General features: G+C 68.1%; 1 protein-coding gene across 3 annotated transcripts; it reads right to left on the bottom strand.

The window, feature by feature from the left end:
- Positions 1–12: 12 nt before the first annotated feature.
- Positions 13–11,011, bottom strand: CBS (cystathionine beta-synthase). Of its 3 annotated transcripts, XR_008628506.1 has the most exons (17): positions 10,939–11,011; positions 8,851–9,030; positions 7,823–7,929; positions 7,583–7,717; positions 7,155–7,234; positions 6,913–7,047; positions 6,683–6,752; positions 6,031–6,122; positions 5,483–5,608; positions 5,180–5,264; positions 4,840–4,945; positions 3,731–3,808; positions 3,514–3,648; positions 3,338–3,446; positions 2,821–2,905; positions 2,507–2,714; positions 13–142 (listed from the first exon to the last, which is right to left on the bottom strand). XR_008628506.1 is itself a non-coding variant. In XM_055126222.1 (16 exons), the coding sequence occupies exons 2-16, from the start codon at positions 9,015–9,017 to the stop codon at positions 2,605–2,607; spliced, it is 1,620 nt and encodes a 539-aa protein (XP_054982197.1). In that variant the 5' UTR covers positions 9,018–9,030; positions 10,939–11,011; the 3' UTR covers positions 2,429–2,604. The 3 variants fall into 3 exon arrangements, 2 of the variants coding, with proteins under 2 accessions (XP_054982197.1, XP_054982198.1); XM_055126222.1 differs by lacking the exon at positions 13–142 and having other exon boundaries at positions 2,429–2,714; XM_055126223.1 differs by lacking the exon at positions 13–142 and having other exon boundaries at positions 2,429–2,714; positions 8,851–9,025.
- Between the last annotated feature and the right edge of the window lie 721 nt (positions 11,012–11,732).

The raw sequence follows: 11,732 nt of genomic DNA, 5'->3' as shown, positions 1-11,732 counted from the left end.
TGCCAGCGCGCTCCCACAGCCCTGCTCAGTCAAGTCGCTCCGCTGCAGCCACGCTCGGGAGTGGATGGGGGTCTCAGGCTTCGTCTCGGGCAGCAGTTCCCATGACCGCCTCTCCTGCACCCATGAGCTGCCGTGGCCCCGGCTGGAACACACCAGGCTGGGGTCGGTGCACAGCCCTGGGGCAGGTGCCGGCCTAGTCCACGTCACTCTGCGTTCCGGCTGAGTGAGTGGGCAGTGGGCAGAGGGTCCCGGACAAGTGGACTTTAGGGTGCGTTGGCCTGAAGTCCCCATAGGTTGGGCTGGTCTTGACTCTGCAGAGCCCACGGCGGGGGCTGCCCAAAGCCTGGAAGCCCACCCTGGCCCGCCCTCTGAAGTCTCACTGGGCAGGGGCGCAGCCTGGCCTCAGCCTGCCCTAAGGCAGTGTCTCCTCATCCCAAGCAGCTCCTGGAACCCCTGGGCTGCAGGAAGGGTGGGACGGACTTGGACACCCTCCTGGGCCGAGCCCGGGGCCAGCCCCAGCACAGGCCTCGCTGTCCGGCACCCCTGGCAGAGGCCCACCTTGCTCACACCAGAGTTCCCTGGAGGTGGCGGGGCTGGCCGCAGCCTCCACCACACAGGCTCGGGACAGGGCCCCGCGCAGGGCGGGGCTGCAGGAGCGGACAGGCCTCGTGGCGCCCAGGGCGGGCAGCAGGTGCCTGCGGGCACACTGGCACAGGCCCTGTCGAGGGCCCTCAAGGCAGCATCTGGCAGGACCAGCCATTCTCAGGATCACCCAGAGGCGCCACATGTTAGAACCTGGGCCAGCCAGTGTGTGTGTGTGTGTGTGTGTGTGTGTGTGTGTGTGTGTGTGTGTGTGTGTGTGTGTGTGTGTATAGAATGTATCCATGTGTCCATTTCTGTCTGTGTTGAATGTATCTATGCAGAATGTCTGTGTGGAGGGTGTGTTTAGAGTATGTCTGTGTGTGTAGAATATCTACACAGGCTGTCTGTTAGTGTTGGTTGTATCTGCATGTGTGCAGGGTCTGTGTGTAGAAGGGGACCGTGTCTGTGGTGTGTGTCTGTGTGTGTGTCTATAGTGTGTGTGTGTGTCGTGCCTGGAGGGAAGGTGGCCTCCTGCCCACTGGCAGCAGTGTTGGCAGTGGCTGGCACTCAGGCAGCCGTGTGGGGTCCTGAGGTGGAGCCTGGGGGCGCAGAGGGGAAGGGGCTGGGGCCGGCTTCTCAGTCACCTCGGAACTGAGACGGGAGGACGTGGCTTTGCTGGGAGCAAAGCATGACCCGCCTGGGAGCAGCACTGAGCTCCGCCCAGGGGCGCCAGGTGGGGACAGGACAGTGACGGCTGGCCAGAGCTTCCTGGGGTCTGGGTCCTCAGACACGGGGGGGGGGGGGGGACGACGGGGACAGAGGGTGCAGGCACAGGAGCGGGGGGTACAGATGGCAGGGGGGCTGCACAAGGGCCTGCCTGCAGGAGTTCCGGGGGCCCTGGCGCAGGCACCAACACAACAGAAGAGGGTCCCTGCAGAGCGTTCAGGATGCTGTTGGTCCTTAGACTCCCCCAGCTGTGCTCAGGGTCACTCCTGCTGGGGCTTGGGGGACCTGACGCAGTGCCAGGGACGGAAGCAGGCGGGTCACGTGCCAGGGAAGCGCTTTCCCAGCCGCACCAGGCCGGCACCCCTTCTGGGTGTGTCCGGGGCTCACCTTCGGGCCCGCCCCACGTCAGAGTGCCTGCGGGCTGGGTGTGTCCCTCACAGCCCCAGGCCTTGTTGACACCCCTCCCCGCCCCGAAATGGCCTCCCTGGTTGTTTCTGGAATTGTGGTGGGTCCAGGGTTGGCCCCCGAGCTCAGACTCACGTCGTCATACAAGCAGCACAGGCCCTGGGCACGGCCGCCCCTACGGCGCCCACGTGGTCCCACAAGCCGGAGCCCGTGTGACAAGAGCCCACAGACAACCCTTAGGAGGCAGCAAAGCCACTCGGGGGTTGCGGCCCCCCAGGACCGAGCCCTGACACTACCAGCCGCTCCAGAAGCAGCCGGCACACGGGGAAGGGCACCCGGCTGGGCTGGGGCTGGCGGCGCAGAGAGCCCCATAAGCCCGCGACCCCAGCTGCAGCAGCCGCCCGGCGCTGAGGGCACCAGGAGGGGCCCCTGTGTCTCCCGTTAGTTCCCGGGTGCTGGGCCAGACCCAGCGTCTCCCCCCTGTGCCCCCTCTGCCTGCGGGGAGAAGCCAGGAGGCCAGGATGCGGGCGGCAGGGTCCTGCCTGTTAGTGAGGGCTGGTGCCAGGAGGGCGGGGTCCTGCCTGTCGGGGTGCGGTGCCGGGTGCGGGCGCGGGGTCCCGCCCGCAGGGGTGCGGTGCCAGGCGCGGGGTCCAGCCGCAGGGGTGCGGTGCGGGGGGGGGGGGGGCGGCGGCCCGAGACAAGACGCTGACGCGGGTGCCAAGCCTGCAGAGCCGTTTATGTGCGCCAGGGACAGGAGGGTCACCGCTGCCCGCGGCGGGCCGTGCGGACTCACCTCAGCCGGGGGAGCCCCAAGCACGACGGCCCGTCCCGCCCGGCCCGACGCCGCCTTCTAGAGGCTTCCAGAGGCTTCCCGGCGCGCCCACGGCCGTCCTAGGCGCTCCCCGGGCGGCTCCCGGCCCTCTCGCCCGCGGCCACGAAGTCCAGCAGGTCGATGGGCGTCACCACAGCCAGCACGCCGGGTCTCTGGGCAAGGCCGGGCTCTGCGGGGGAGCGGGCGTCACCACGCGCCAGCCGGGGCCCGCCCTGCCCGCCCGCGCGTCCGTCCGTGCGTCCGCCCAGGCCCGCCCCCGCCCGCGCGGCACTCACGCTGCGCCTGCTCCTGCAGCACCAGGGCGAATGGGCTGCCCTCCAGCGCGCGCGACAGCTGGCCCAGCGTGTCCGACGGCCGCACCTGCGAGGCCGGGGCGGGGCTGAGGCCGTGTGCACCATGGGCGGGCCCAGGGAAGACTCATGTGCAGCACCGCGCGTGTGCTGCCGTGGGCGGGGCCCGGTGGGCGGGGGCGGGGCTGAGGCCGTGTGCACCACGGGCGGAGCCACGGAAGAGACTGTGCAGCGCTGTGGCCTGAGACTCCAGTGTGGCGCCGTGGGCGGGGCTGTGGCAGGCCTGGTGGGCGGGGCCGGGGCGTGGTCCACCACCGGGGCGGGGCTGGGGGCGGGCCCAGGCACTTGTGCATGGCCTTGGGCGGGGCCAGTGCGTGGCCCAGCCCCAGGGGGCGGGCCGGGGCTCGGTCATCCAGCTGCAGGGGCGGGGCGGGGCGCGTGTGCAGCACTGGGGCCGGCCAGCCTGTGTGCACACAGGCCCGGGCTCGTGGCGGCCCCCTACCTGCTTGAACTGCTTCTCGACGACGCTGCGGACCGGGTCCCCAGGCTGCGCCTTCTCGGCCAGCAGACACGACAGCATGTTCCCCAGCGTCACCACGCCCAGAATCTCCCTGGGGAGAGGGACACAGTCAGCGCCGGCCCCGCGGCCCCGCGGCCCCCCAGGGCGCCCGGACGCACCCCGACTCGTCGAGCACCGGCGCCTGGTCGAAGCCCTTCTCGCGCAGGATCTCAATAGTGTGGTCGCAGAGCACCGTGGGGAGCACTGTGAGTGGCGGCGCCAGCTTCAGCTCCTGCACCCTCCTGTGCCACCACCTGCGGAGACCAATCCTGGCACTCAGAGGCCGCCCGGGAGCGCGGGGTCAAGGAAGCAGTGGCAACGGGCGGGTCCGCTCACCATGGTTTCTTCCCCGCCAGGGCCGCCTCCTCCAGGAAGCCCTTCTGCTGCATCCACTTGTCGCTCAGGAACTTGGACCTGCGGGAAGGGCTCCTCACTGCCCACCCTGCAGCCCTGTCCCCACACCCCCTAGCACTCCATGTGTGGGAGCCTCCATCGCACACCAGAGTCCTGCGGGCTGTCAGCCTCGGTGACCAGGACACAGGATGGTTCCTGGGCTCAGTGTCAGGGCTGCTTCCTGCCCCGGGGACCTGCTGGGACCCCTCCCCACCCGAGGCAGCAGGGACACCCTGCAAAGCACAGGTGGCAGGGTGCAAGCACGACTGTGCCTGCACATGCACACACACATGTACACACGACCACACACATACTCACATGCATTTTATATGTATATACAAACACATTTAGCATACACGCATGCACTCACACATATGCATATATACATGCACTGCTTCCTTGACCCCGCGCTCCATGCATACTCATATACACATGTACTCAGATATATACACATGCACCCATACATACATGCAGTTACCTCACTCATAAACAAACGCTTATGCACTCACTTATGAATACTGACTCACTGACTTCACATACCAATGCCCCACAGTACTTGCATCTCACACGTGCACACACCTCACATGCGTGCACTTGCTGACCCATCACATGAGACACACTGAGTCGAGTTCAGTCCTTCCTGGGGCACCAGGAGTGACTCCCCACACCTGGGAACCCCCGTGGGTGGCTCAAGCACAGTTGAGCCCAGTGCAGGAAACTTGGGGTACAGAGGAGACGGGTGCAGGGGTGCCAGCTCTGCTCCCCGGGGGCCTCCTGCGGGGCCTTGTGAGTCCAGCTGCCCTGGTGAAGCGGGTGGTGGGTGACCCAGCGGGGCTGTGAGCTGCTACGTGGGGGGCTGCCTGAGTCAGGAAATGGGTGGGACTAGGGGCGTGGCCCTGTCAGGGGCGTGGTCTGGTCGGGTGGGCGGGGCGGGGCGGGGCGGGGCCTGACTTGCGCGGCGGCAGTGGTCTGAAGCTGGGCCGCGGTCTGCAGGGGCGAGGTCTGGTCGGGCCTGGGCCGGCAGGAGCTGGGCACCACTCCAGGGCACTCACATGTAATTGCGCACGGAGTCCGGCAGAATCACCACGCAGCGCTGGCCCTCCTGCAGCTCCTGGGCCGCCTTCAGGGCCGCCGACACGGTGCTGCCCGCGCTGCCGCCTGGGTGTGGGCACAGCCCATCAGAAGCGCGCTGCCTGCAAGGGCCCTGCGCCCCCGCGGCCGGTGGGCTCTCAGGGCCGCTGCAAAGCCCTCCCGGGGAGCGCAGACCTGGAGTTAAGGGGCTGCAGGTCTGAGGCGATGCCCAGCCCAGCACTGCCCACTCAGTCACGGGACAGATCCACTGCCGTCATCACCCCCACTCCCAGGGAGGGTCCCCGCCGTCTCGACCCTCACCGCACAGCAGCCCCTCCTTGGCAATAAGCATGCGGGACACCGCAAAGGACTCCTCATCGTTGCTCTTGATCCACTTGTCCACCACCTGGGCGGGACAGTTGGCGTGGGGGACTGGCAGTGCGGACGGGCACTGGGCCCAGGAGAAACCCCCACTGAGGCCCGGGGTCCCTCCTGTGTCCCCTGCAGAGTCCTGGGACTCAGCCCTGCAGCCCCTTGACACCCCGGAGGCTCCTGCCCACCCTGCTCTGCCACCTGTGCCGCTCAGGACCTGCTGGGCACCGGGCACCTCGGGCTGCCACCTACCGCCCTGTCCAGCACCGTGGGCACAAAGTCATAGCCGATGCCCTCCACTTCATACACCGTCAGGTCCGTCCGGTTCAGCTCCTCGGGCTGGGCCAGGATGGAGCCTTCGGGGTCCACCCCAATGATCTACAGGGACACGGGCTCAGGGCCATCTCCACACGCCCCGCAGGCCACGGCCCCTCTGCCCAGGAACCGCACCCCGCTCCTTCCCACCCCACTCAGCCCCCCTGAGGCAGACACAAAATCTGCCCTCAGGGTCCCGCTGGAGGGCCCGAGGGGGAACCGAGACCCGAAGTGCAAGGCCAGCACCCGTCCACTGTCCTATCGTCCCGATGCAGCCAGACACAGACCCCAAACTCACGGAGGGCTTCCGGAACCCCTGACAGGCTCCCACACGGCCCGCCCCGCCCCTGCCGTGGGTGGCAGGACAGGGGCACACACAGGGTCCACAGCAGCGGCCCGGCTACTGAGCAGGGACCCCCAAGAAGCACTATCCCCTGCTACCAGCCCGGCCCACCCCTGCCCGCCAGCCTTGGCCGGCCACTCACTTTGCAGCTGGGACACTTCTCCTTCAGCTTCCTGGCGATGCCCGTGATGGTGCCCCCGGTGCCGGCCGAGGCCACCAGCATGTCCAGCTTTCCTGGAGGGGAGGCCGTCAGGTGTCCGTCCTCAGACTCCGAGAAAGCCAGGCCAAGGCGGGCCCGGGGGCTACAGCTGCCTCTGGGACCCCCGCCCCGTTCACAGAGTGCAGGCCAGCCTGGGCAGGCACCAGGCCAGCATACAGGGCCGGTGCTGCCAAGCCAGAGAATTCTCTCACACACAGCGGGGAGGTGAGGCCAGCCCCGTGCCAGCTCCTGGGCACAGGCCCACACTGTCCACACTGGGCCCTGGCTCCAAGCAGGGAGCGTCTGGGCAGAGCCCGCCAGCCCCACGGGCCTTGGCAGGAGCTCGTGGGAAAACTTCCCGGGAGCTTCCTGTGTCAGGGGTGAGCTCATGCCTGCGCCGAGGACAAGCCCAGGCTGGAACCCACCCCCGTGAGCACAGAGCACAGCGCAGGGGGAACACGGCTCCTACGGGGAGGGCGGCAGGGTCATGAGTAAGACCCCTCAGCACGTCCCGAGCGGGGTACCCAGAGGGAAGGTGCCCTGGACACGCTCGAGAGAGTGAGAGCACAGCGGAGCGGGTCGTGCAGACACCCACCGTCACACTGCTGCAGGATCTCCTCGGCTGTCGTGTCGTAGTGGGCCAGGGGGTTGCTGGCGTTGCGGTACTGTGGGCACAGAGAGGGGTCACGCGCCGGCCAGGCCCTGCCGAGGGGCATAGCCGCGGGCACCAGCCGAGCTCAGGACACCAGAGGCTGGTGTCTGGCCAGGCCTCTGCCAAGGGCACTGCAGCCCAGCTACCCCCCAGGGGGACCCCCTCAGACAAACCTGGTCGAGGATGTGAGAGTTGGGGATCTCGTTCTTCAGCCTCCACGCCACACCCACGTGAGACTCCGGGGCATCAAACTTGGCACTGGTGGGCGTCCTCACGATCTCCGCGCCCAGGGCCCGCAGGACGTCCACCTACAGGGGGAGGGTGCATCCAGCAGAGCAGGCATGCGGCAGGGGCAGGGCAGGGGGAGCTGGGGGTCCCTGGGGGCTGGGAGCAGGGGCCGGGCAGAGCGTTCTACCTTTTCGTTGCTCATCTTCTCCGGCATCACGATGATGCAGCGGTAACCCTTCACGGCAGCGGCCAGAGCCAGCCCGATGCCTGGGGACAGTTGCAGTGAGAGGACGCCGTGGCCCCTCACCCCCACTGGACAGCCTACGGGTGGGCCCCAGATGCCATCGAGAGAGGGATGAGTGGAGAGAACACCTAAGGCAGGTGTGTTCACGGAGAAACAGTGGGGAGCACTCAGTAGGGAGCACCTGCACCCCCAGTCGAGGGGTGGCATGTCCCGACAGGGGGTTCCAGGGGAAGCAAAGGTCAGGAGCTTTCTGGAACCCAGGGAGGGACACAGGCCGGCAGGAAGCTGCCATGAGCCCAGGGGACAGAGGACCGGCGGCCTCAGCTTGGACCAGGTCGGGGGCAGAGACGGGGGCCTGCTGGGGAACCCACCCGTGTTCCCCGACGTGGGTTCAATGATGGTGTCCCCGGGCTTCAGCGTGCCGGCCCGCTCGGCGTCCTCGATCATGCGCAGGGCGATTCGGTCCTTCACGCTCCCACCCGCGTTGAAGAACTCGCACTTGGCCACTGGGAGGGGGCGGGAGCGTCAGGAGGAAGAGGGGCCCCGCCCGAGCCCGCCCGAGCCCGCCCGAGCCCGTTGCCCCCGCCCGCCCACCCGCAGCGGGTACTCACGCAGCTCACACTTGAGGCCAAAGTCCTTCCCGATTTTGTTGATCCTCACCATGGGCGTGTTCCCGATCTTCTGCAGGATGTTCGGCAAGATCTTGGGGGGACTCACCCTAAACGGGGTTGTCGTGATCATTCGGAGACCGACAGCTGCACCCAGAACTGGATTCAGTGGGGGCGCAGGACACTCACCAAGGCACACGCGAGACAGAGGACAGAGGACACACTCGCCCTGTGCCCTCCCCGTGGCCCTGTCACTGGCGCCGGTCGCTGTGTGGCATGTGGCTGCCACCCTCCGCGGGGCATCACCCTACAGACACAGCAGGGGCCCGAGGGCCGAGGCTGTGGTTCCGGGGGCTCATCTGTGGGTCACCCTGGCATGAGGCCACAACACTGACCACCGCCAACCGACTCCAGCTCAGAGGCCTTGGAGGCCCTTGTCCCACCCCAGCTGCCCCACAGTGGGGCAGACGCCACGGTGTGCCGGGAGCCGAGGGGAGCCAAGTCCCTCGACAGGCAGCATGCTAGAAGACAGGCACACTCAGACTTGCCGGGCCCACTTGGCTGTGAGAAGGCAGCAGGGACAGTCCTGGGGGAAGGCCAGCCCAGGTCCAATCCCCAGCACCCCTGGGGTAACCCCAGAGCAGAGCTGGGTGTGGCCCCCAAAACAAGACTCCGACACGGGGGCTGAGGCAGAGCGCACACTGCCCTGTGCCCAGACAAGGCTCCATTGCTGGCGCCACCGGGCGCCCGAGCACACCACATCCCCTGCCGCTGGCGGGGCCCCGGACCACCGGGCACCGTGTGAGGCCCCCAGAGGGGCAATTCTGCACGCAGTCCACACTCCAGGGGACTTTCGAAGCCCAGGAGAGGAGGGAGAGGGACGGCGACGGTGCCGGGCTGGGAGGAGCAGCAGCCCCGCACCTCGCACTCCATGACCCCCAGCAGAACACAGGAGAGCAGGGCGGAGCCGAGGGCAGCTACGGCTCATTTCTCGAGGGAGGGGCTGGAGGAAAGAGGTCTCGGCGACTTACGGGGCAGTGTGGCGGTGCGGGGAGTCGGAGGCGGGCCTGCCCAGCTGCCAGGAGCACCTGCTGGGCGTGTCGGGCCGGATCCACTGGCGTCCCTTGGCGTCCATGTCCCCCGAGAGGTGGGGGCAGCGCGCAGGCCCCTCCTGCACCTGGGGCGTCTCGGAAGGCATGCTGGGGTCTGGCCTCGGGAGAGACGAGGGGTGTGGGACACAGCCCCCAGCCCCGCCAGAGCAAGGCCAGCCGCGTGTGGTGCGGCGTGAGCGGCCCAAGCGTTTCCCTTGGTTCTGTTTCCTGGGGGGCACACCCAGCAGCGCTCACCCCGGGCAGGGCCAGGGATTCGAGCCGGGGCCGGCTGTGGACAAGGGAAGGCGCCAGCAGTGCCCCGCGCAGTGAGGCGGGCAGCACCCCCAAGGGTTCCCCAAGTCCCACGGTGAGTGACCCCTGAGCACAAGCAGGTGTGGCCCCAAGCCCCAAAAGATCCGAGGGTAAAAAAGAAAGTCAGCTCGGGGTCTCGCCTCCCCCAGCCTCTCCCGGAGCTGCTGGGCACTGAACTCGGGGGCTGTGGGGGCCACAGGGGGTCCCTGGAGGACAGTGTCGGGGCTAAGAGAGGGCAGTCAGGACGCAGGGCTGCTGGCAGGAGGGACCCTCCGCTCCTCGAGAAGCTTCAAAGCAGCTTTGAAGCACTGGGCACAGGACACAGGGCACAGGGTACCGGCGCCGGGCACAGGCAGTGCCAGCAAAGGCTCCTGAGCACCGGGCACAGGGCAATGCCAACCCAGGTTCCAGCCCCCCCCCTTCCGCTCGCTGGACAACCACAAGGGGCCACCTGGTGGCTGGAACAGGCCCAGCATCCCCTGCGGGCCTGGAGTGCCAGGTGCCAGGGCGCCTCAGGAGGACCCCAGGTCTGCAGGGAGACCCCTTCTCTTTGGGGGACCCCATACCGTGGGGGACCCCTCTCTACAGAGGACCCCACGTCTGCAGGGAGAGTCCAGAGACCCCATATCTGCAGGGGACCCGTGTATGCAGCTCCCCAGCAGGGACTGTGGTGGGGGAGAAGCCCCCCTTCACCACACAGGCCCCTGTGTGCGTTTTCTGCATGTTTTGGGGGACTCATGCGCAAGCGCAAGCGCGCGCGCGTGTGTGCACGCACACACACGCAGTACTGACCACAGAGCACAGCGCAGACACCCAGGGAAGCTCTCGAAGGTGCGCCCTTGGGAGTCAGAGAAAGAGCAACTCTCCACTCTGCGACAGCCCCGGGGAGGCGACGCCCCGGGACAGCCCCACAGCCCGGGAGCCCGGGGGTGAGCCGGGCGCAGCCTGGCCAGAAGCCGAGGACAGGAACACGCCCGCCTTTGTGGAAACTCGCCTCCGGAGGCCGGGAATGCGGTCACACACACGCGCGCGCGCACACACACACGAACAGGCAACTTGGATCCCAACTCACATACAAACACACATAGGAACCCGGATCCCAACACACACACACACTCAGATCCCCCCCCACACACACACCTGGATCCCAAACTTCTCTTTCTTTCTCTCTCCCTCCCTCCCTCCCCCTCCTCACGAACAGGCAACGCAACTTGCATCCCAACTCACATACACACGAACACAGGGAACCCGGATCCCAACACACACACACACACACACACACACACACACCCGGATCCCAACTTTCTCTTCCCCCCCTCCCCCTCCCTCTCACACCCGCGCAGAGGGAACCCGGATCTCCCGACTCTCCCCCCCTCCCTCCCTCTCACACCCGCGCACACGCACACCGGCCACCCGGACCCCAACCCCTGGCCAGCTGGTCCGGCCCCGCCGCAGCCGCGACCCCCGGAGCTCGGGGTGAGAGCCCGCCGGGCAGTCGCCCAGCTCCCGCCCCGCCCCCCGGCGACCCCCACGCCCCAAGACGCCCCCGGCGCCCCACGACGCTCCCGGCGCCCCCCAGACGCCCCCCGGCGTTCCGTGACACCCCTGTCGCCCCCACCGGCGCCCCATGAGCCCCCTGGCGTCCCCTGACGGCCCCCCCGGCTCCCCCGACTCCCCGCAGACGCCCCCGACGCCCCCGATGCCCCCGACGCTCACCTGCACGCGGTGTAGCCCGGGCTCGAACGCTCGCGGCCGCCCGCCCAGGCTCCGGGAAGGGCGGGCGGGCGCGGGTCCGGGACGCGCGGCGATTGGTCGAGAGGCGGGGGCGGAGGCCGGCCCCAGCCAATGCCTAGTGAGCACGCTCGCCCCGCCCCTGCCCGGCCCCGCCCCTCCCCCCGCGACCTCCGCCCTCGGGACACAGACGGCTAGCGCCGCCCCTCCCCCATTCCCGGACCCTTGCCTGGACCTGGTCCCCGCCCCTCCCCTGGTCCGGACCCCTGCCTGGACCCCCTGCCTGGACCCGACCCCCGCCCCTCCCCCGGCCCCGGACTCCCCGCGCCTGCAACCCCACCCCCACCCCGGCCCGGGACCCCCGCCAGGAGCCTGGCCAGCTCCGTGCGCTTGCTCTGGGTACCTGATGTTCCAGTCGCGCTCGGTTAAGCCCTCGCCCTGCGGGACTTAGTATTTATCGATGAGTTTGAAAACGTCACTCCCCGGGGCGGGACTTGTCCCAGGCCCGGATGCAGCTAGGCTGGCCCACGGGCTCCCCTGCCCTGCCCCTGACCCCCTCACTCACCTCAAAGAGCCCTGAGCACCCCTCAGGTGTTTCCCCCGCTCCCCTCAGAGGTTTGGGCCTAAAGGAGGGTCCTGGGTTGAGTTCAGAGCCACACACACACACACAAAGAGGCACACACACCATACACACATGGGCACACACACATGCACATGAGCACACACACACAGGCACATGTGCACACACACAGGCAAATGAGCACACACACAGGCATATG

This window comes from Sorex araneus, chromosome 2, assembly GCF_027595985.1.
Source record: "Sorex araneus isolate mSorAra2 chromosome 2, mSorAra2.pri, whole genome shotgun sequence".
In the NCBI taxonomy this organism is placed as follows: Eukaryota; Metazoa; Chordata; class Mammalia; order Eulipotyphla; family Soricidae; genus Sorex; species Sorex araneus.
The sequence above is the reverse complement of the archived record's forward strand: the minus strand, read 5'-3'. Positions and strand labels throughout refer to the sequence as shown.